The sequence below is a fragment of the Epinephelus lanceolatus genome, chromosome 5, assembly GCF_041903045.1.
Source record: "Epinephelus lanceolatus isolate andai-2023 chromosome 5, ASM4190304v1, whole genome shotgun sequence".
Lineage (NCBI taxonomy): Eukaryota > Metazoa > Chordata > Actinopteri > Perciformes > Serranidae > Epinephelus > Epinephelus lanceolatus.
This window is the reverse complement of record NC_135738.1, coordinates 22,053,933-22,078,683: the sequence shown is the minus strand read 5'-3', so window position 1 is coordinate 22,078,683 and position 24,751 is coordinate 22,053,933. Positions and strand designations below refer to the sequence as shown.

The 24,751-nt window shown below is 40.8% G+C and overlaps 1 protein-coding gene across 5 annotated transcripts in view; it reads right to left on the bottom strand.

Annotated features, from left to right (window-relative positions):
- tln2b (talin 2b) overlaps nucleotides 1-24,751 on the bottom strand; it is a 113,118-nt gene that overhangs the window by 51,278 nt on the left and 37,089 nt on the right. For all 5 annotated transcript variants that reach the window (XM_033634259.2, XM_078168337.1, XM_033634261.2 and 2 more), the window contains exons 2-9: nucleotides 13,941-14,114; nucleotides 13,756-13,853; nucleotides 13,433-13,562; nucleotides 12,606-12,761; nucleotides 11,969-12,111; nucleotides 2,478-2,605; nucleotides 2,104-2,167; nucleotides 1,786-1,890 (exon numbers count right to left, since the gene is read on the bottom strand). In XM_033634259.2, the coding sequence (XP_033490150.1) occupies nucleotides 1,786-1,890; nucleotides 2,104-2,167; nucleotides 2,478-2,605; nucleotides 11,969-12,111; nucleotides 12,606-12,761; nucleotides 13,433-13,562; nucleotides 13,756-13,853; nucleotides 13,941-14,076 (960 nt within the window). In that variant the 5' untranslated portion in view covers nucleotides 14,077-14,114. The remainder of the gene's footprint in view (nucleotides 1-1,785; nucleotides 1,891-2,103; nucleotides 2,168-2,477; nucleotides 2,606-11,968; nucleotides 12,112-12,605; nucleotides 12,762-13,432; nucleotides 13,563-13,755; nucleotides 13,854-13,940; nucleotides 14,115-24,751) is intronic.

Here is a 24,751-nt window from a genome sequence, read left to right as displayed (position 1 = left end):
ATCGTCCATTAAGACCCCGGCAGACAACTGCACTCTTCCTCTTTTCCCCCTCTGCCCTGCAAGTTTGTAACCAAATGGGCTGCTGTCAGAGAGCTTTTATAAAACCTGCTGGTGCGACTTCATCCCATTCGCATGCTGCACTTCCATTCCACTTTTGTGTTTGCCAAACCAGAACAGAACAGAATTGCTATTGTCACAAGTATTTCACAGCACTGAGTGTGCTGCTGAACTGCAAATGCACAAGCTTCCATGCTGGAGCCTCTGATTTGTTGTGATAATGGGGTTCTGTGGTGTTTTCAACAAGCTTTCATACCTGTGTGACGGCACAGTGTATATCAGAGCAGCTCTCTAATCACAGCTACCTGTCATTAGCACAGGAGCATCATGTGCCTGTTTTCTAGAACCAGATGTTTCATTAACGCGATACTGCTCAGATATTACTTAAGGGAAATCTTGGTTTTATTTTCATATCGTCATATCAGTGATGATAATATTGCACTGTAGGTACTGTAAGTTAACTGCTGAGATCTGCAAACCTGGCAACTGTTTAGCCCTTTATCTACCACTTTATTTGGAGGTAAAATTAAAAGTGAGTGCCCATGAAATATGAAACAGTCCCTCATTACACATAACTAACACGAGTACGATAGGTAGAAGCTAAACCAGGAAGTCTGTCTGCAAACTAATGGATGGTTTGGTTTTACCATTCCCCTTTGTTTTCCCTTCCAAATAGATTTTTTGGGTTTATTTAAAACCTGTATGATGATCTAAGTGCTAAGTGGCTCTCTTCTCATCAGGCTTTGTTTTAGTGATGCTGCTGCTTTCAAGATTACAAGCATTAGGGGCTTTTAATGCTGTGCGTTCCAAGAGCGGAAGTAGGCAAATGCAATGGAGACTTACTTGAGCTAAACCATGGCGCATTCAAGTTACAAAAGTCACCGTAGTGGCTCATATTGTTCCAACAACAAGCCAATCCATTATTTTTTATGTTTAAGTGACTTTCCATTGGATGATGGATTGCTTGCTGAGTAACAGGAATCTGAAGAGGCGATTGCGCCCTTTCAAATTCACAGTGGGAGCACCAATGTCTGCAGTCTTCATTTTAATAAGGAAGGTGTCTTTTCAATCCCGAAAGGCTTAAGACATCTTAAAAAGGGAGCTGTTCTGTTGAGGTGAGCCTGAACGACTGTGGAAGGAGCCGAAAGTGACAGTCGACATTTGAGAGGGCTGGCAGGAGACTTGGTGTTGGTGTCAGGGCTGGGTGTAAGAGGTATGTTATCTCAGCAGGTGCAGCTTTACTGCCTCCACCTGGTAAGTTTAAGTGCCTCCCGGTGAGAGTCGATATTATACTGACATCTAAATGGCAACTTGTTATGAAAACTTGACTGTGTGTGCTAACTTAGCTTGAAAATCATGGAGCTGTTTTAAAAAACACATGTAGTATGTTAGCATGTAACACTAGCATGCTTAAATATTGTAATGTCCTGATGAAATCGTGTCTGTGGTTCAGCTGAGATCAGTTACTGTCTTCAGCAGGTTGTGGACTTTGTAAAAATAATTTTCCCCTCTACTGTCTGTGTTTTTAACAACTGGCAAGCTGCCTTTGCCTACCTGCGCTCTGGGAATGCACAGTGTGAAAAGCGCCTATAAACTTAAGGAAATGACAACAAGAGGATGAGTTGTAATTATCCTTTCATGGCAGCGATGATAGTCTTTGTGGGACCATTTGTCCATTTGTGAACATACCTTTTAAATGCGGTAAAGTAGCATGGTTTCATCTCTTACCTTCACCAGGAAGAAGGACACTCCATATGTCAGCAGGGACCTGGCGAGCTTCACATACTTGACTTTTGCCTCAATTTCCGTCATCTCTCCACAGTTTTTATGGTCCTGGACAAACAACAGCAGTTACATCTCCACCTCCTTGACGGACTGATCATTACACATGTTATGTGTTATGATATGTGATCTGCGTGTTTTGTATTTTGCCAGTTTATGCCTCAACAGAGAACAAATGACTATAATCCCCATGGGCCACACACAGTTTGAAACACATGTTTTTTTCTTTTTAAATGCAACATTGGAGCGATGCTGTGTACATACTTGGAATATTTTCTTCTCGGACCCTCTCTGCTTGATGTACTCCTTAGGTAGGAACTCCTTCAGGCTATGGGAGATAAATGGCATTTTTACATGGTTACTCTTTGGAGCTACAGGCATTTCCTTTTCTGTTAACATACCTTTACGTATGAGGTCATTCTTGCCCTACTGCCTACATATCAGAAAACAGTTGTAACAGCTGACATCACCCCTGAGCTTTCCACTGGAGGAAATCCCTGAAGCAACGGCCGGTGCTAAAGCAGGAGATAACCACTGTGTATGCACAGCTGTGAAATGAACACAGTAAAGTACAACATGCTGTACAGAATTATTGTGCATGTTGGTGTTAATGCATCTTTTTGATAAAAACAGCTTACTCCAGAAATCCGGGCTTGTGTTTGTGCTCCACGTGGGGTCCAAACTGGATCTGAGCCTGGATGCCGGCGAACTCACAGGCTTTATCAAAGGAGACGGGGTGGGATCCATTCAATATATCATCCCTAGCCTGAAGGAGACATGATGAGAGAGAAGAGGGGAGGGGGGGGGAGTAAGTGAGAGGCAGAAACACACATCCAGGAAAAGGATAGAACTACAAAGGCATGAGAATTATCCAAACTTCAGCCAACAGAGCTCCATAATGAGCACTTCATTGTATGCTTTGAATGCACCATGGCCTCAGAGAGGATGTCTTCTAAGTGAATGACTAAGTGTATTTCTAGAGCAGGGACATCATCGCTGAGGCTCATCATCCACACAGGGGAGCCAAATAAGATTTGTTTGTGACAATACGAGCCATTCTGCTGGCTTTCAAATGTAACAGCTCCAACAATTTGTCATCTCAGCCCATTACGTGTTATTAAAAAGGAAAACACATTACGGAAATGCATCAGTCTTTCACAATTTCCCATCTGCATTACAGAATGGCCCTCAATATGTTGGAAAGAAAAGCAACAACTAGATGGTCTTTTTTGTTAAATGAACAAAAAAAAAAAAGAAAAGAAAAAGAAAATGAAGGCCCAGAAAATAAGAAGAAGAATAGAAGGAGGAAGAGAAGAAGATAAGAATAGGAAGAATAGAAAGAGAAAAACTAGTAAGAGGAAAACTAGGAGGAAGAAGAAGAATGGGAAGACGAATAACATGAAGAATATGAAAAAGTATAAATGATGATAGGAATAAGAAGAAGAAAAAGAAAGAATAAGAGGAAGGAGAATAGAAAGAGAAAGAAGAAGAAGTAAGTGAAGAGGAAAAAGAGGAAGAGGAAGAACAGGAAGAAGAATAGAAATAGGAGGAGGAAGAAGAAGAATGGGAAGAAGAATAAGATGAAGAATATGAATAAGAATAGGAAAAATAAGAAGAGCAGAAGGAAGGAGAAGAAGAATGGGAAGAAGAATAGAAAGAATTAAAAGAAGAGGATAAATAGGAGGAAGAACAGTCAAAAATAGAAGGAAGAAGAAGAAGAAGAATGGAAAGAAGAGTAAGACAAAGAATATGAAAAAGTGTATGAATAACAATAGGAATAAGAAGAAGAACAGAAGGAAGGAGAAGAATAGGAAGAGGAAGAAGAAAAAGAAGAGGAAAAATAGGAAGAAGAAGAATATGAATAAGAATATAAATAGCGATAGGAATAGGGAGAAGAAGAAGATGATGATGATGAACAATAATAAGAAGAAGAATATGAATTAGAATATAAATAACAATAGGAATAATAACAATAACAATAATAATAAGAAGGAGTAGAAGCTGGTTGGTGCTGTCGGGACCTCACTTATGTTTCAGTGCTATTTCAGCCAGGCTGTCTACATTATCCTCACCATTTAGGTAGATGGAAAGGGAGAAGCCTTTGTTGACATCTTTCAAATGGTTGTCAGTGTGTGCTGTTTTCTCCAGGGGGCAGTCAGCTCTGCCTATCCCTCTCTCCTTCCTTCTCTCTGTCTTCTCTCACTCCCTCTTTCTAGTCCACTGCTGCAAAATTAATGGCTCCAAAAGCTGAGAGGCCTCACTGCCAGTGAGAAAGGCTCCATCCGTGCTTTTTAGCATTAGCATATCAGCACACAGCATGGACTTGACTTATTCTTACGTCCCATTACATCAATGAAAAACTAAGCAGCAGCTTACTGCTGTAATGAGGACAACAATCTCCTCCACTCACAATCAAGTCCTTTCCCCAGTGCAATTCACAGTGGAGTACATAAGCTCTTACTGAACACAAGAAGACACTCTAAAATTAGCCTTCACACATACCATTCACTCCGCTACACACTGTTCACTAGACGGTATCATTGTGAAGTCAGATTCTGGGAGAACCAGATGTAAATTTTCACATTTTAGAGTACAGTTTACATTCATAAGTAGGCCTACTGTTTGGATGCAGATTGGTTAATGTGGCAGAGTTATTTAGACAAAATAATTAGATTGCAAGAGCCTCAGTGTGGGTTTAAATTAAGTTTACAATCTGTCTCACTGATACACAGAGGCCTGGAGTATGGCACAGCTGCTGTATATACCAATGTGCTACCCACACATTAGCAGGTTATTATCATGTTTTTGGTGTTTCCTGGTTATGTGTTTGCATAATGTAAATATGGTTGCAGAAACAAGGTCAAACCTTTCCTGGTTTGGAGAAACTCAGTTGTGCTAGCTGGAGCACTGATAGTAACTAGTATGCTGTTAGATGTAGACACTTTATCCAGGTTTTACAGACGTGTCCTCAACTCCAGTCCCCATTAACCAGTAAAACAAATACATATATGTTGATTTGCACCCTAAAATTGAGTAAAAAGGTAACACTGCTAATGCAAAGGATACACTTTATCTGTGTTGCTGTCATCCTCCACATCCTGGCGATAAGATGTGGGAGCCAGTACACAGCAGAATGATGCGTGCAACACTGGCCAGGAAGCCAGAAAACAAAGTGGGTCCATCCTAAATCGCTACGTCAGTCAGTGTGGAAATGACGGTTGGAGATGCAGATGATCAGCAATCTGGATACTAGTCTATAGAACTTGGTATTGGTGCTTGATACCTTTAGGTATTGACCGAAATAATCCAGAGCCAGATAGTGTAGAAACCTCTCCAGTCAAGCAATACAAGCATTCAATCCCTTAAGTAGTCAGATCTAGAAAAAAATGACTATATGTTAGGTTTTGCTCGTAGCCTATCACAGCAACTGCTCTTCAATCTAATGTGACATGTGATTGGCCCACAACCGCAGCAGCTACAGCACATACAGTATGTGGTGTGGTGAAGATAAGCGGTGTGTTTAATGGAGCTGGCATTTCAGCGTGCTGATCTTTAGAAGTATGGCTATAGCCTACTACACACCTGGTGGCATTTTACAGAACTTATTGTTTCCATTCACATGATGGGCATCAAAAGAAGTACTATATTGGTATCTATATCACTTTAAAGTAAGTGTAATTTTTTAAACAATACTAAACCCTACTGATTTGTTAAGAATTATGTATACAAAGAGGTAAATAATCATTCTGTCTACATTCTACATTACTGTCATATCCCATTTATGTGAAGGACATAAATGTAGGCAGAAAACTCTCTACTCCTTGATGAGGTTAGGATAACGATGGTGTTGGTATGAGTGTATCAGCAGTGTCAACTAAGAGTCATGTTATAAGGACCGTGTTGGACACCTGCATGAATATGACTGGAAGTTGCTTGTCACATGACAGACAGCTGCGAATGAGCCGGTCATTGTGAAACAGCTGATGCCAATCAGCTAATGCAAACAGGACACATGGAGCACATGTTCTGATCACATGCTGCATATGATCAAAACGAGAATAATGTTAAGAAATGGGATACTGTTGGCATGTTGATATGCTCATGGCTTTGCTTAAAATATATATTAGGCTTGTCACAATACCAGAATTTTAAACTTTGATATGATATTAGTTTAAAAGTTATGCTCAATATCTCTTTCAATAACTCGGCAAAAAATGGGCCAATGTTTTTTCTTTCTTTTATTTCTTATATTTTTATTTTCATATATTTTATGTTTCTTGGTTTCAGTATGATTTTATTATTGACTGCACTCCTCACTTTAGTCATTTATTTAGTTAATTACTTATTTGTTGACTTAGTGCTTCATTATAATGTTCATTATTTAATAATCATAGAGACCTGAGTTATGCATTTCGTTCTTTTCGCTTTTTCGTTCATTTCGCTGGAATGACAATGAAGAATCCTTGATCCTTGATTTTACAACCTGCATCCAATGTAGGTACAGAAAAAGTCACCGAACACACACCTCCAATCATGTGATGGATTCACTGCTGGAGAGACTGTCATAACAGCCACAGTTTGAGTATGGTTGATATTCTTCCCTGTTGTTTTATTTGTGTGGCCTTGAGTTGAAAATCTGATTGCAGATTTCATTGTTTCATAACTTCATTATTATTTTAAATACTATTAAATGTATGATTAATGGAGATTGTATCATTTTAAATACGTGGTATCGAAAAAGTATCAGCACTTTTGACAACATTGATATGTATTATATTATTTAGTCTGGCATTGTCACATACAGTAAAAGTTTACTATTAATAATGAATGAATCATTGGCTGGATCAAATCAATAAGCAGCCAACTAACAGGTACATGCTTCTGTTCGGTCACACAACCGGCCAGATTTTCCTACCATGATTGTCAACAGACAAGACAGTAAGGACAGACTCTTGAATTTTCTCAGAGTGGATATGGCAAGTGATACAGGCGCTGGTTCTGGGACATTTTAATAGCGCTGCATGAGTGGAAGTGAAGCACAAGACATCAGAAGCTGTGACACATACAGCCTGAGGCTACAACACTGAGGTCAACCAGTCCACCATGGCCCAGCAGAGTGCACACAGTATAATGCAGCCTTAAAAATAAATGCTGACATAGGGGATACACTAAAGCAACTAAATGCACACAGCGATCGACCAGGACGGCTGCCAATAAATCAGTGAGTAAAGGAATATTCAACAGCTTCATGACATAGACAACACGGTTATATTGTGAAGACAAATCCCTGAATGAAAAGATGAATTGGTGGGGTCATGGTGGCTCACCTAGCTACAGCAATGTATCTGAACTGTACCTTGGTTAAAATCCAACCCTTGAGTCTTCTATTTCTCTGTGTTATTTATTTTCTAATAAAGCAAATATACCTCATACGCTCTTAAAATGCTCTCATGGATTCTTACAGACCTTTTGATGGGGAAAAACAAGATGAAATGATGTTACATCCTGTAGCACAGCTGGTCCTTGGTTACACAGGATTCGCATTATTTTGAATACAAATTCTTCATCTGTCCCTGCTCTGGACTACGCTGCCTCATGGTACAAATAGTCTTCTTTCAGAAGCAACTAAATGGAGCAAAAGTAAAAGCAAAATAGAGCAGGACACACAGGGTGATGCTATTGCTGCGGAGGTTTATCCTGGTCTTAGCACAAATACATGACAGAAAGGGAGTGGCCCAGTAGTAAAGGAGATTAGTCTGTTACTGGCAAAGCTTCCATTATGTGTATGTGTGTGTGTGTGTGTGTGTGTGTGTTTGCGAGTGTGTGTGGGTGGGTTTGAAACCATGGAAGCTCCAAATCATTAATAAACATTTGACATCATCGCTGATTCGCAGGGATGCTCCGTCAAAGAAATGCCAGCAATAATGTCATCATCTGCACAATCTGAATTCAATTACTCAATCCTGCTGAGTTTTTTTTTTTTTTTTAGAGTAACAGGAATTGTGAATGATGTAAAAGAGGAAAATGAAGGGAGTAAAAAGCTGTGCTTTTTTTTTTAAAAAGGAAAAGACAAGAAGTGAAAGAGAAGCCTGGGGTTTGTTCCACTCTGCTAAAGATCCCCTCTTCTGGCTCTGTTTGGCCTTTTTAACACAGTGACAAATTAGAGCCACTTCCATGTAAAGAGTCTCTGTGATCTGCCTGTGTGACAATCCGAGTGTGTGTGTGTCAGAGACAGAACGAGAGGGAAAGATGGATGGGGAAGTGCGAGAGAGAGAGGCAAAAAGGAGGCGGGGGCAAGGGGCGGGGTTGTTATTGTGAAAGGAAATATGAGTCTGTGTTGAGAGGAGAGTATGATATGCACCGTGCTGTACTGTGTGCCAGGGTAACAGGGTGGGGATGTGTGTGTGATTATGTCAGAATGTGTAGGAGATGGAGAGGGAGTGGAGACAGGCGAACTGGAAGGGAAGGAAACGGAGGGTAAGAAAAATAGAGGCAAAAACAGGAACAGACAGATAGGAGGGAGGAGAGCAGGCAGCGAGGGTGGGTGGCTGGATGCCTTTTATGAACATATTCAGGAACGCAGCGGGGATGGGAAAGATGAAAAGAGTCATATTCAAACAGCTATACACATTTCACACATGGAATATATATATATATCTCTAAGTGAGTGCTGTTTTTGCAGAGAATTTGTGTGGAAGAGCGAGCAAATGTTTTTTTTGTTTGTATATTTCTTCTATAAAAAATGTTGCATCCAGCTCTAACTCTCTCCAATACTTTCCCACCATCTCGCAAGATACATCTGCATGCGTGTGTGTGTGTTTGTGTTTGTGTTTGGGTACTCTCTGCTGCTTCCAAGAGGGGTTAATGTGCATGCAATGATGTGTGCACTCTGCAGTGAGTAAACCCTGACTAGTGCGATACTGGACTCAGCTGACCCCCCTCAGGGAACCCCTTGGTGCCAGCATGGCTCCCTCAGTTTACAAAACTGGTAGAACCAACACACACACACAGAGTCACAGATAGAGATGGAGAGAGAACAAACTCGTTAAATAAACGCACACCACCTCATGCAGACGTGACTCCACAAAGCCAAACTACATCTCTCTCCAACCAGATGCTATATGCTGCATGTTGGACGATTCTGCAAATAACAGGAAGTGTTTACATACTAATGTAACTCCTAAACCTCATGAACATACCACAGTCCTATTGATAAAACCTCCTCACCCCCACTCAAACTTGTGCTGTGCAGTCAGTTAATATTGAAACCCACAGAGCCTTTGAAGTTGCAGTGGGGATACCCATGTTTCCAAGGACTCAAGGCCCAGTCCAAATACACCCCTTGCCCCCTACCACCTAGCCCCGCTGAGTGTCAAATGGTCCCTGAAATGTAACCAGCAGCAAAGTCGCTGCACTTGTTAACCTCCCCTCTAATATCAGTGCAGACTAGCAGGGTAAGCACGGGTTACTCCAAAGTTGGCTGGTAATAATGCAGTGTTCTTTTTTACCTGATGACCGCAAAACCGCAAACAGGATGTCTATAGTCCACAGCAGAGGACAGCATATTTGTAATGTCCGGCAACACCAGCATCAGCAATGTATCAGGGTCTTGAAAGGGTTGTCCCATTTTACAGGGGTGGATTTCAACCACAACCTCTTTGTAACTTTGTTCCGAGAGGCAAGATGGCACTAGAAAATGAGGGGTATGGGCAAAAACAAGAAATAGGATTCAGCCCAAATTTGCCAGGCTGAATTTTGGGGAAGTGAACAAGACATGTCGAATATTTCCATTTGAAGGAATGGTGGAGCTTTAGAAAACATAGAGTTTGGGTATTTCAGTCTAAACACTGTGAGTTAAAGAGCTGAAATAAGCTTATGCGAAATAGTGTGGATTAAGATGGTTATCCAACCTTAAAGCTACTTAGGAAAACTATATTTTCGGGTGAGAAAATGAAACACGATTCAGGAACCTAATAGCTTATTTTGTCAGTGCAAAGATTTCACAGTTTAGTGACATTTCCAGAATTGTAGCCATGTTTTTTTAAGTTAAAAATCAGCAGCAAAAACCAATGTCATCCTACTGAGTAGTGCATTCATTCAATCAGGTGTGGAAGAGATATTGTTAATCATGCATTGAACAGTCTACTCAAAATTATGCCTCAAGGTGAATCTGTCTGTGCTTGTCATAACACAAAGAATGGTAGGCTGGGGTTGCAAAGCTCATCTAGTTGTGTCCATTCTCCGATCATTCTCTGAGATATCCAGTTGGACACATCTAGCAAACTCAAGGTCAGAGCCCAACAATCGGTAACACAAACAGCAGTGATGCTGATAACTGCATGTTTGTATGGAGAGGACAGGGGCTTTAAGTGGAAAGTTGTATAAAGGTAATGTGATGGTGGGAATCGTAGAGGACCTGATGGTTGCACAAATCAATATTTTTATATAAGCAATTAATTAAATGAGCATTAGTGATTGCCTGTTGTGACAAAGCCACAGATTGTTCCCATATTATCAACTCTGTAAGATGACAATATGCATATATAAAAACCTGAGCAGAAATGCTAAAAATTCTAGAAAATCTGAAAATATTGCCAACCACAATTAACACCTCGGGGTTGTATGCCTCTGCAAACCTGTTAAGTTGCCATTACAGTTTGCCTCTATGACTGAAAACATGGATGCTTCACAAATATCTTCAACACGGCAGCACAGAGGATCAGAAGAGTTTTAAGGTGTACACCCAACATAAGTGTCACCAATTTAGCATCTGACCACATTTCTCCCCTTTTGTTCCTGAGTTATGGCCCAAAAGGTGTTTTTGCAGAACTCTATGATGTCAAAGTGAAACTGACCTTTGACCTTTTGGATATGTGTGATTTTTTTTTTTTTATAATGAACGTGTAAATTCTTGAGTTATGGCAAAAAAACATGATTTGTGAGGGCACAGTGATCTTTTCCTTTGACCTTCGACCACCAAGTTCGAATCAGTTCCCTCTTGAGTCCAAGGAGACGTTTGTGCCAAATTTGAGGAAATTCTCACAAGGCCTTCTTGATATCACACGCATTTGAATGAGATGGATGCAAGGTCACAGTGACCTTGACCTTTGACCACCAAAATCTAATCAGTGTATCCTTGACTCAATGATCATTTGTACCAAATTTAAGGAAATTGCTTCAAGGTGTTCTTGGGATATTGCGTTCACGAGAATGGGAAAGACAGACGGACAACCTGAAAACATAATGCCTACGGCCAAGGCTGGCACTTGACACTTGGGGAAGATGGAAAAGGCAGTGTACTAAAAGCAAATAAGCATATAGTATATAAGTTTCAGCAAACAAATGATGACTGAGTCATACATATCGTCGCTGCATAAGCTCTCCTTGTCATCTCTGTATGACTTTGATCATGTTGCCTATAACACATGCTTATGTATGTGCACAGGGCTGTCAGCAAAACTCTTCCAAGAGCTGTAATGCTAGTTGTTCAAAACTCTGTATTTCCATTGTCCAATGTGACTTTCCATTATTATACATCCATAATTCTCCTTTGTTTGCGGTTTGACTGGCATTTTTTAATTACATCACCTTGTTATGCTCACTCCTGCAGCAGCACCTGACTGGAGAATAAGCACCACCCACTGCTTATCCCAGTGAACCAACTTCCGATATTTGCATAACAGAAGTGGATAAAAAAAAGCACATATATTTGCATGTGAAAATTTGTTTAAATTTGCACTACATTTGGATGGAAACCCAACAAATGTTGTGTTTACAGCTTATTCTGCTGCACATCTGGAGCTAAAGCTTTGCCTTCAAGGATTTATACTGTTGTGCCACTGCACAGTATGAAGCAAGGAAACAAGTCAAACCTGTCTGGACCACATCTGAGCTTCCCACATCTGTCTGTCCAGACCTGGCCAAATGTTAGATGCACACTACAACATAGTTATTGAGCCTAATTACACTGTCTCGTCTCCTCTGAGAAACATTGAACACTACAATTGCAGTGTAATTCATATGCTAGCTTGCCTTGGCCTCATTTTTCCAGGTTGGGCTGTAACAGCAAAAAATGTGTGTGTTTTTTTTTTTTGCTACACCAGCAGAAAGGTGTGTGTAATTGTTTTACCTGAACATAGAGCAGGTTTAGCTGGACAGGATCCCGCGAGTCCACATTCTGGTCCGAATAGAAGAACTTGCGCCTGAGCAGCAGAGTCTCACTCTCCTCCACTCCCTGCTCTCTGAACGTCCTGCTGTGGTCCAGCCAGTTCACTGCCCAATCAATACACACACTCTGTTACACACTCATGCGCTGAAATGAAAAGACATTTGCTTTACAAAGATGTTACTAGAGGAGGATACTGATGGTGAAATTAACCAGGCAGTTGGAAAACGTGAGACAGATCAGCTTAGACAGACAATCAACCAGATTAATCACGGGGAAAGTGGAAACCTTGACGGAGCATGAGCAGTGTCATTTGCATTATTTTCTGCTGAGACGAAAGCTAGTTTTCAGCCAAAGTTGGAGGGTGATTTATATATTCGCATGTTTCAAAATTTAATTGGTGTCCTCTGGGCAAAAGATAACAGTTGTAATTCCATTAAACTTTGATATGTCCATGCAATAAATTAAACTTGAGTGATAAAAGCACATGTCCACATGATGGTGTTGAGTCAGATTCATTAATGCGAAAATAAGAAACGGGCGTAAAAGCCATCAAGATATCAACGACACTTCTGGAGGCTCTTTGCCAGCTCGCACTCACAGTCATCATCCGTGTGGAGTTTGGCTTTGAGCTTTTCCATCTTCCTCTCATCTCGGAGCAGCAGCGTTCTGTCTTTCTTCAGCGTCCCCATTCCTTCATCTTTCTTGTCCTCCGTCACCTCTTGAATGAGGGAGTACTCCTCATAGTTGGTGATTCCTGAAAAGGGCGCAAGTTAGCCAGGGGATTCTCAGAGGAGGAGATGCTTCAAACCCAGCAAGATAACCAGCGCCGTGATAGAGGAAGTGCTTCTGCAATTCTCCTCTCTTTTTTATCTCTTCCTCTGTGCTTTGAAACACAAGTGAAGGAAAGCTGGTACGGAGCCAGCGAACTAAAATGGGAGCCGATGAGGAGAAGAAGCCAAGCAGAAAGACCTACTCTAAACAAACATTTCCAATAAAGCTATCTGCCAGGCACACATCCCTCTCCTCCTCACCCAATTGAGCTTGATGGCAGCCTATTATAATTGAAATATACAGCTTAGGGAACACCTCTGTGACAGGCAAGGATGGCACGGTCTGGGCCTTCGGAAGAACACTTCAGTATTTATTATTAACAAGCTGGTTTGAGCTTGATAAATCATGCCCATCGTGGTCTGAACAAAAGTGATTAGGACTTTACCCGGCATACATGAATGCTTCAAAGTACTTAACAAATGCTTAATATATGAATTCAATAGCAAGTAATAATACAGGAACATAATGCAACTCAGTATGAAGTCAAGTAGTAAGACTTGGACTAAAAATAAAACAGAAGGATGAATAATTCAAGCCTTGGACGATGGCTTCACAAGATTCATGTTAGCAGCACTCCAGCAGACTATCACTTACCTATTCTGCTGCATATGGTGACAAGAAGCTCCCCGACCGTTTTCGAATCGTCCACCATGATGGTTTTCACTGCACCATCCAGCATTTTGATCTTCTGCGGCCTCTGTTTCTTCTTATACTCCAAAATATCCTGAGAAAACAGGAGAGGAAGCACAATGACATCCACAACCCTACCGATCCGTTCTCCAAAGTAAACTGCAGTCGCTCCCCACAAGCAGGGGAAGCATAAATATCTCAGGTCCCTCTAGAAAATGTAAATCACTTTGGGAGACGGTAAGTGACACTGACAGTTCCCCACCCCAAACTACATGACTTAATCTTACCCCGTTTCGCAGCATGTAGTAATCCAGGGTTCTTCCTGACTCGAGCCAGATTCCTTTCCTGGGATCATCGTCAGACAGGAAGAGGCCGTAATCTGACGCTGAAACACAAAGTGAAACCCAGCGTGCGAATGTGGAATCTATAGATTTCGATTATGCAAATTACATTTTCTGAGTCATCCACCAACCTTGTCCTGTCTGGGCTTCTGGGACTCTCTCTCTGATGATCCTGCAGGCGTCGTACACAGGCGTGGATGGCTCAAACTGCATCGTCTTCACCACGTTGCACTGGCGTACACAAATCTTTAGTGACAGAGCCACCATCTTGGTAGGTAGTATAATGGCCTCACCGACCTACACACCTGGAAAATACAGAGGTGGAGACATAATGTCAGGGTGGGAGTGTGTAAAGTCGAATCATCCAAATAGATGACCTGCGTTACGGCTGGTACCAACAAGTCATTATTAAAATGTCCTCTCGTAATACAATCCTGCTCGAAAGTGTGTAGTCTCAGATGCAGACTACAGCACCACAAAGCACAGAACAAATCATCACAATTATCTCCTCTGGGACATTTTTACCTGTGAAATTGAATGTGTGTTATGCCGTACCCCTGCCTCAGCAGCTCCTCATTCCTCCCTGCTGTTCTGCTGATAATAAAGGGTTAAGTGCATGGGGAGCTTCTGCCTGATTGCTGTGTGTGTAGAATTATCTGAACCAAGGCAAGCGACATAACCTTTCAGCAGCAAAAAGGGAAATAAGTGCAAATCTCTCTAATCGTCAGCAATAACAGGAGCCGAGTCAAAACACAGAAAATGACATTCCGCCGCTGCATCATTATTCGTTCTTCTCCTGGCTCACACTCTTCCCCCAGAAGCAGATTTCACTGTGAGACAAATCAGTGGGTGTTTTGTCACATACTGCAATTAGGGTGAATCAGTTCAGGTATTCTGAGACTCATATGCGCAAAAAAGGAAAGAGACTGATACTGCAGAGCGTTTCTCCTCTTCCTTGACCTTGGCTTCAACAGTGAGAGGGATGAACATGATAAATAGGGTCATCTATACTCTGACGGCTCTCTGCCTCATTCTTAACTACATCATAGGCTTAAAATCTAGTTATTACTTTTGCGTGAACTAAAATGAGTCTGCCACACATTCATCTGTCTGGAGAATCATGGGTATATGAGCACAGATTCAAGTTCCCAAGTAAAGACATTAGATTAATTGAAATATTATCACAATCGCAATATAGCCAAGTGCAATAACCACATCACAGGAGTGGCAATTTTTTGATGAAGGTAAAATGTGTCACAACATACTGTTATAAATGAAGCACTGTGGTGCTACAGACATGCCCTAGCCTATAAATCATATTCCAGACGTACAGGAAAATGCTTGTTTGGTACAGACCCCAGCAAAAATGACAAAATCATCATTTTTAGATTTGTTTTCAGGGAAAAGATAATGCAAAAGTCACCTTTCCCTCTAAAACTGTGACTCATAGTGCAGTATCTCAAAATAATCACAATATTGTTTTTTTGCATATTATACATCCCTAACAGAGGTTACTATATTCTAAGGCTGCAATAATAATAGTCATTTCAAGTCAATATGTTGACTATTTTTCGTGTTAAGTGATCAGTGAATTAATGGTTTGGTCCATAAAACTTCATTACATAGTGAAAAATGCCCACTACAATTTCCTAAAGCCTAAGCTGGCATATTGAAATTTCTTGTTTTGTCTGACCAATGGTCCAAAATACAAAGATTTAAAAAAAGATCTGTATTAACAGTATAGGATTTCCTTAAAAAACAATGTGCAGACGCTACAACAGTAATCCCAAAATCATGAAAATCGTGATTATTTTGAAAATTATTGCAATATGAGTCGCAATTTAAGTGGGAATGGTAATTTCGGCATTTCATTTTTGGTGACAAAGTCTAAAAATGATGACATGATTTTTGCTTGGGTCTGTACCAAACAAGCATGTTCCCCTTACCACATATAATGGTATGCTACAACACATTTTACATTCATCAAAAAATTGCAGCTCCTGCAATTTGGATATTGCACTTGGCCGTATTGCGATTTTGATAATATATCGATAAATTGCTGTTGGGTCTTTTTTGGGGATCATGACAGCTGTTCTTCGCATATTTCAGGTGTACTGTGCTTAGTCCATCTTGTGAAGGGCCTTTTGTGTGGTTGGAATATGGTCTCAATACAAAAATATAAATGTAAAAAAAATAAATAAATAAATAAAATAATCTAAGGCACACTGTAGGATTTGTGCAAAATTAAAATGCCTTCTATTTTACATGGCAGTTTGTATTTGAAATGATCAATGCGTGGTGACTAAATGTCTTCATCATGGTAAAATACATACTGTATAATCCAGTAATACATACTGGATTATACTTACTGGAGCATTAACCTGTTCATTACTTTAATGAGATATCTGGGGCTGGCTTTCACTTTCACTTTCATTGGCGATACTGTTTACAAACAGTAACAACAATTCCTACATGGTATACCTTTAATATCATAGAAGACTATGAAAACCAACAAATATTTACATTTGAGAAACTGGAAGGAATTGATTTTTGGTACTTTTGCTTCAAAGATGCTGAGGTTATTTTTCTAGTGCTCAAATGATCAATTATTCAACTAATAGTTTCAGTTTTTCTGTATTCCAAAATTCTACTTTTAACACTAGAAGAATTTCAGTGTTTCTCTCTGTGGCAAAAGTTCAAATCTTCACACTGACACGATTCAGATCCCAGCCACACAAAGACTTTTTTTGTGCTCAGGATTCACGGCTCATCCACAGGCCCCTTTTGAGCCGGAGCAGAGAGACTCTGAGAGGTAAATTTTCTATAATGGCGGAGTTGTGAATGAGCCCACCTGTGACTGTGGCTCTATCGTGGCTATGGGTTCCTCTCCAATAGCTCCTCTCCCTCCCTGAGTTATTCTTCATACAAAGTGGGAAAGACAAGCACAAAGAAGAAGGGGTAATGGCACTGCATGAGCTCTCCTCTATACAGGCTGGCAGAGGAGCCCCACCGAGTTTTTGTCATCCAGCTCTTCCACACATGCTCTCTTCTAGACAAGCAGCTTCAGACCCCAGACTGACAACATGACAGGCCACAGGGGCACATATGCGATCACAATGTAAACTCGCAGATAACAACGCCCACACACACACACACACACACACACACACACACACACACACACAGAAAAATAAAAACTGTGCAAATAAAATAGTTTTGCAACATTTTCAGACAAGTCCATCTCTGCCAAACAGCTCTGATGACAGCTAAAGATTACTGTCGCTCTACTGCTAAAGCAACAGTCACTTTAGTGTCTGTTGTGAGTAGCATCAGTCACTTCAGAGAGTAAGCACTGCAGAAACCACATGATGAAACCCAGGAGGATAATGATAATCCCCAAGCTTACACTAGTGTGAGAGCATATTTTTCACTACGATCCTTGTGCAAACACTCCAGTGCAGCCAGCTCCTCATTAGCTCTGCTTTAATGGATCCGCATCTGAGAGGGGAGCATTATGAGACACAGCTAACTTACAAGACAATCTGTTGAATCTTATCTATGTTATCACCCTTTCTAAATCACCAGGTAAACCTAAAAATGTAATTTCACGACAGTCACTAGTCCATCAGAAAAGAGTCCTGCTTTGAATTAGCTCCCACTACTCTGGATATTAAGACATGAAAATGGCCAAAGAGCAGCTTGCTGGGGAGTCTAAACACGAACAATTCAATAGAGACCAGGGACGGCAGGAGCCATCTGGAGAGGATACAGCTCTAATGATTGACTGTAATACCAGCAGCGGCGCAGAGCCCAAAAGAAACAACTGCTACCATCACTGCACCAGTCTGTCGCACAACAACCAAGGAGGTTGCCTGACAGGAAACTTAAACCGTGGCCCAGGCCTGAGCAGTTTGTTTGGGACCAGTCTTCCAAATGCTTCTAATAGAACAACAAATGTGAAGCAGACTGACCCTCGAGAGCATAACAGGGTGTGGACGAGAATGAATAACATTCCTTCAAGGACACCCATGCAAACAATGCTGTATAGGGGTGCTTCAATTTTGTGGTTTTTATTTGATCAATACCAGAGTAAATGCCTGCGTGTCGACGTGAAGATGTACAACATGCAGAGTACCACAAAAGCCAGGATCAATTGTTCTTCTGAAAGAGATACGCATGGGATGCTTGGAACCACAGTCATGATTTCCAACTGTGAAGCATACAAGTTCTTCACGGCTGCTTTGAAAATGTTCAATACAACTTGAATTACTGCTGCATGGTTGTATGCCTCCACCAACCAATCAAGTTGAAATTACAGTTTACATTCATGTCTGTCCAGACTCATATGAGCCATGACAGTAATGCTTCAAATATGGATGTTGCTTCAAAGAAGCTGTATACTCTAAAACATCTCTCTTCACAAACATCTTCAACACAGCAGCACAGAAAATCTATACAATCAACAAAGTTTCAAGTTGATCGCCCAAGAATAATGTCATCAACCACATGTCCCCCCTCCAGTTCCTGAGTTAGGGGTCGTACACATGCCACATTTCTTGTGCCCTCGAAGTCATTGTTTTTAATGTAGACCAGTGGCACGCAACCCAAACGCCAGAGCATTCCCAAGCGCCTTTTTTCCAGTGCATGACGGCTGCGTTCAACTTTTGGAACCCAGCAGCGTGCACCGCATGTCATGTGACGAGGACCAACCAATCACAGCAAATAAATATCTTTGTTGTCTTTTATAAATATCAGTCTGTGATGAATATGGAGAAGTTAAGCATTTTAGTGCAAGGCCGCCAGAGCTTTACATCTGTACCACGGACAATAGGCATTCACACAAACAGAGCCTGGAAGACGATCAGCTCTGCACTCAGGATTTCAGGTAAATAGGCTATGGTGCGATGCTTGATAAGGTTGCTTAGCAACCTCAGACGCAACCTGCCGCTGCGCTCTTGAAAGCTGGCACAGAAAAGGCACAAGAGTAGCATCCAGTGCCTGACCTCACGTTTTCCAGGCGGTTAAAGATGCAGCATGTGTGCAGCTCTTGATGGTGCTGCATCATGGCAAGGAAAACGTGTTTGTGCAGAACACTGTGATGTCGCTGTGAAGGCAACTTTCGAGCTTTTGGATATAAAATGTCATCACTTCTTCATATCTGACTTGACATTTGTGTGAGATTTTGTCATAATTAGTGTATAAAAATTTATTGTCCAACACATTTTGTGAGGTCACAGTGACCTTTGACCACCAAATTCTAATTGTTGAGTTCTAACCTGCCCATGTGAGAAAATCGCCCCAAGGCGTTCTTGACATCTCGCATTCATGACAATGAGCCAGACGCTTGGTCACAGTGACCTTGACATTTGACTACCAAAATCTGATCACTTCACAGCTGAGTCAGAGTGGATGTTTGTAACAAATTTAAAGAAATTCCCTCAAGATGTTCTTGAGATATCGCGTTCGACGTATGTACGTATGGGTGGACAACCCAAAAACATATTTCCTCCAGCCACAGCCATTGCTGTTGTGGAGGCATAAAAATCATATAGCAAATACTGCACTGCACATTTTACTCACACTGTGCAAGACTGTCCACTGAAATTCACAAGTTGTCAGTTGTTTTAATTAATTCATGCTTTGTATTTCGTGAAATATAAGATACGTTCTCTAAACAAACAAAAAAAAAAACTGATGATCCACAGTGCAAACACTTGACATTGTGCTCTGAGGAAATTGCTCATTAATTACATTAGGAATGACCTGTAGAACACTTAGAAGCAAAACATCATTAAAAAAGCAAGTTGAGTTAAATTAGAACGGAAAATAACAAATTCAAAACGCATATAATTCCTTAATCTTAAAGCAAGAAATCTAAACCATCCCCCCACGCTGCGACTGGATTTTCAAGGTCAGCCCATTAAACTGAGATCACGGGAGGAGCAGTAATGATTCCCTGGTAAACAACGCTTTGTACACACTTTCTGCTTCAGCAGCGTTTGGGAGTCGACACAGAAACAGAGATGCAGATGCAAACATCTCGTGTCTTACTTACACAAACAGCCACTCTGGGGTAAAAGGTGGACTGGTATGGCGGCTCTAAAGCAAGCACAGTTATTGTAAGGGATGAAAATTAGATTTTAGCAAGCTGTGACGCAATTGAAAATAACCCCAAAGCTCAAATGAAATAGCCAGAAAAGCAGCGGGAAAATACTGTGGTGCCTTAACGAACCTCACAGATACACTGAATTGCCACTTACTACAACTCCAGCCTGGTGGACTATTATTGGTGTTTAATTTAAGCATGTAGTATGTCAATGGCATTGAATGGAGGGCTGAGAGTAACTCTGACCTCAGCAGTTCTTGGACTGTTGAGAACAGCAGGATTAAAGCATGCGCGTGTTGAGAAAATGCGAATTGGCTAAACTGATCCACTACACACCTCCTTTTCTCTCCCCTTTATGTGCCGACCCCCCTGAGCACTACATCAGCCTTTTATCCCTGCCTGATTGAAAGCAAGGTCAGTTTCCTGCAGGACCACAGTATGTCTCTAGAGACCATTACGTCTTCCTGGAACACAGACAATGGCGGGTCACATAACAGCAAACAAGGCTTGTTGTTTTGATCAACTGTGTATTCAAATCCAATATTCCTGCAACCCAGGAACCACATTTTTTATTAACGCCACAGCGGGGAGATGTGTCAAGGTCAGGTGTGTTATTTCCACCAGATGTAAAAGCTGTTTCTAGATTTAATGGCTGCCCAGCGATCATTTTAAGCACATCCTAATTTAAATTTGGTGAATCAGAGCCCTAACAGTACACAAAAGGTAGACATTAATCAATCACCATAAATACACCTTTATGATGAGTGTGAGGCGTACTTGATTTACAGCAAACATATAGCAAATTATTATACATCTATTTAATAGCCCAGGGCTGTAATCTAAGTAGCAACATGGGGCCACAGAGACATCATTCTGTCAGCTTGCCTTCACCACATTAATAACATGAGGAGAATATGATTATGTTACACCGATGCAAAAAGTATTCGTAAGCTGCCAAAAGAATGATGGATGGAGCAGGTTTGTTTTTTACAAGGTGTGGAGGGTGTAAAAATACAGTTATTACAGCCAAAGTTTTGTTTCAACACTGTGGGGAGACACATGCGGGGCGTTGGGGTCCTCACCCCAGAAATTCATTGCATTCTGGGGAATTTTTCTGCATCAATGTTGCCTTTTCTGTAGAGATTCACCAATTGTTATTTTGTTGGTCAATTCAGATGTCCAGTTTTTAGGAATCTGACCTGCCAATACCAATCTCGGCTGATTCTGAATTTCTCCCCTTCTATGGGCTACAATTGACAGCATACACATACATATTTGGAACCTTTTTTAAGGCCACTGGAAACTTGACTTGAAATAGTAAAAAGAGATAAATAATATCAAAGATGCCTCATTAAGCATCCACAAAAATCTGAGTGAAAATAAATGTTCATAACTAAACTAAAAACAGCCCATTGGCTGCTCAAACCATTCCCGAGTTCACACTTGACTGACAGCTCCCTTCAGCCCAAGTAGTGTTACCATTTTATTTTCCTTTCAGTCCCTTGTGTTAAATCGTTTTGCTTCCACAGAATAAACTACCAAGTCTATTAAATGGAACCCACTTTGTGAAAAAGCTAACTAGACGAGGTTGCAGAGGCGCAAAAAATAGTCAGTCAATATCTGCACTGCTGTTTCCAATGTGGACCATCAGGTAACGGGTCAGGACAGGACGATAGAGCTGAAAACTGGCACCAATCGATCAGTTGGTGCATCCCTACTTTCCTTCATCAATTTAAGGTGTAAATGTAACATGATCTAAATATTGAGGGGAATGTGTCCCCTAACGCTTCATTTCCACATATGCATATGACTGGTGTCTGTAGATCTGTAAATATACGGATGATGCCCCTTGTGTCCAACGCAAGGAAGTGCATTTCTTTACAGATGGATAGAAACCTGATAGAAGCTACCTGTAGCCACGGGGGAGAGGCTTTTGTCCATTTTTTGCCACCCAGTAGTTTGGAATATGAGCTTGGAACATTCCCGGGACAAAAACAGGACCAATATTGCATGGAGATGTTGGCCTGCCATCTACGTAGCATTAAAATACAACTGATATGACAATCTGACTGTATATGATGTATAACCATATTTTAGCACAGTAACATTACTCATACTCAAAATTTGTTATAATGAGATAAACAAGTTCGTTTTAATGATACAAACTCACTTGACAATCAACACATGCAACTGAATTGAAGGAAATAGCCTGTTAACTGGTTAGCAGCCTGTTAGATAAGCTTTGGTCTCTAAATCCACTACAAAAGTTTTTTTTTTGTAACATACATAGGGAGGAGTTTCGCAGGCACATTGGATATCACAGAGATTCCCATAGGAATGAATAGACTTCCAGTTGACTTGTCTCTGTACACATATGTAAGTGGAAATGAAGCGTAAGCCCGCCCCACTCTGAAAATCTGCCCTCCCCGCTTATGATTATAGCACTGCTTAATATCACATCTTCTTTTCACACAGTCAGTATAAAATTAACCCCTCTGTTACATTTCCAAATGTCTACTTTCTTATGCCTTGCAGAGACAGTATTCTTTTCTTTATCAGGATGTCCTTGTGCTCATTTCTTTGCAAAGAACACCCACTGAATCTGGAGTCTACCTGAATGCAATTCAAATAATTAATAAGTCAGAGGCTTTCGCCTTCACCCTTATCACTTCCTCCATACGTTTCATAAATTAATTAATCATTGTTCCAGCAGAACACTGCGATCGCTGGGCAGCATTATGAAGCAGAGCTAACCCTTGCTATTTAAAGTTCACCAGGATGACTATGAACAAGCTGTCATATTATAAGTGACTTGCATGGTATAATTTCACTTAAAGGAACGTTATTCAAGCAAGATAAAAAAAAAAAAACCTACACTCTAAATTCAGAGCCACTCAGTTACAGGGACTTATTTCTCCAAGTACATTTAAAAATGAACCTTGCTGCTGTGACCCAGTCTTTGGACTGCAGGCTTTGTTCCTGGGCGACACACACTGCTGTAATGCAATTTGAGGGTATGGATGCTGACAGAAATTATGAATCTTGCCCTTGTCGCGGGGAGGGAGGGAGAGAGCAGCTCCTCTTACACTAAAAATATCCAGCGAAGTAGAGCGTCCTTCAGCAGCACCATTTCAAACCCATCCAGTACAGAAGCAGTGCAATAAATGTAACAGTTTATTTCTAATAAAGTTAAAGACAATGACTAATACCTGCACCTATATGGCTGCAGATTAGAAGAAATTCTATTAATCCTTACATTGTAATTCTTGAAGATTAGATGGCAAATCCTTCAGTAAATTGAGTAATTACAAGAATGGGCATCGAATGCCCTTTGCTCAGTTACATTACCGCTGAGATACTATTGGTTTAGATTGCCAAGCGGTCTCACTAAGTCCTACAATACACAGAGTCATTCAGCATGCACCATCCCTCATTTAGAGATGTGAGGAACGAGCTCCCTAATAGATGGAGACAGAAACAGCTACTCGAGGAGGAGAGTTCCACCCAGCAGCTGCACTCAGTCAACCAATGCACTAGTATTTCAGCCAGTCAGTTCATCCACTCAGTCGGCCCCACTGATTGCGGGGGGTTGACCTGGCGTCTGAGTCAGTCACTCAGTGGGAGTGGTTACTGGTGGCTCACACAGATGTTGCCCCAACATATTTCTTACATTACATACACTGATGGTTGCAGATCAGCCCGCAAACAACAAAGGGCTCAGCCCACGATGATTTCATTATCATTATCAACCACATTTTGAACCATAAATCTCTTTTAGAGCATTTACATTATGCGGCCTCTGGTCCACTAGCCTACATCTGTTTTTTGACAGATAACTGTGCCAGACAAAATGATGTAATGACATGAAATGGGAAATATGTTTGAAGGAAACAGTGTGGTGTTTTGGTCCTGAAAAATAATTTGAGTCTCAAGAGGAGCTTGCTAAAAAATAAAGGTTTATCCTTATTTATTATACAAAATATTAGTTAAAAAGTGATATCTTAAAAAGAAAAATCAGATACTCTCATTGAGTACTCAGTCAGTGTACTTCTCTATGAATAAATGTGGATCAAACAAATTAAACCCACTATAAGATAATTTTATTTCAGTGTGAATTTCTACATATTTATCAAACACCACAGAAAGTGTGTGAATGTGCTGTATTTATGACTACTCTGAGACTAAAATACCGAACAGGTGCTTGTCAAGTGGCTTTAACTACTCAATCCACACAGGTTTTCATATTATGCACTGTTCACTGCATACCATACGGCTGCTTTGATCTCAACATACTACAGTATGTTCGAGGAGGAAAGCATTTATTCCCCACAGTTGCACCCAGATTGCAATTTGACACATGCAAAAATGCAACAGACATAACCTATAATATATCACACATTTACACAAATAACAAGCCCAGTATAAAAGGCAAAAAAGGCAACTTCACCTTTGTCAAATGAAGTGTATGAACACTCACACTGTAACATAAACCTGAACTAAAAACAGTAGCCAAAAAACAGCCAACTTGGTATTACTATTCATGTCACTACATGTACATGTTCTTCAGCTCAACCAACACAAATTTGCATTTTGAGTTGTTGCTCACACAAACACTACTGTCAGTTCTCAAGCCAACTGTAAAGCATAAACTTGCGGCATTAGCTGCATGCAGTGCATCTGAACATTATGGGTAAGTGCACCAATAACTGATGTTTCAGGGTCTAGAATTTTGAGTACGGGCATGGGAACGTCAGCAGGCAAAATGGGTTGTCGTTCACGACTTCTTTGTCAAACCAAAGGACAGCTTCATTTCAACCATTCTTCATAGGAAACCCT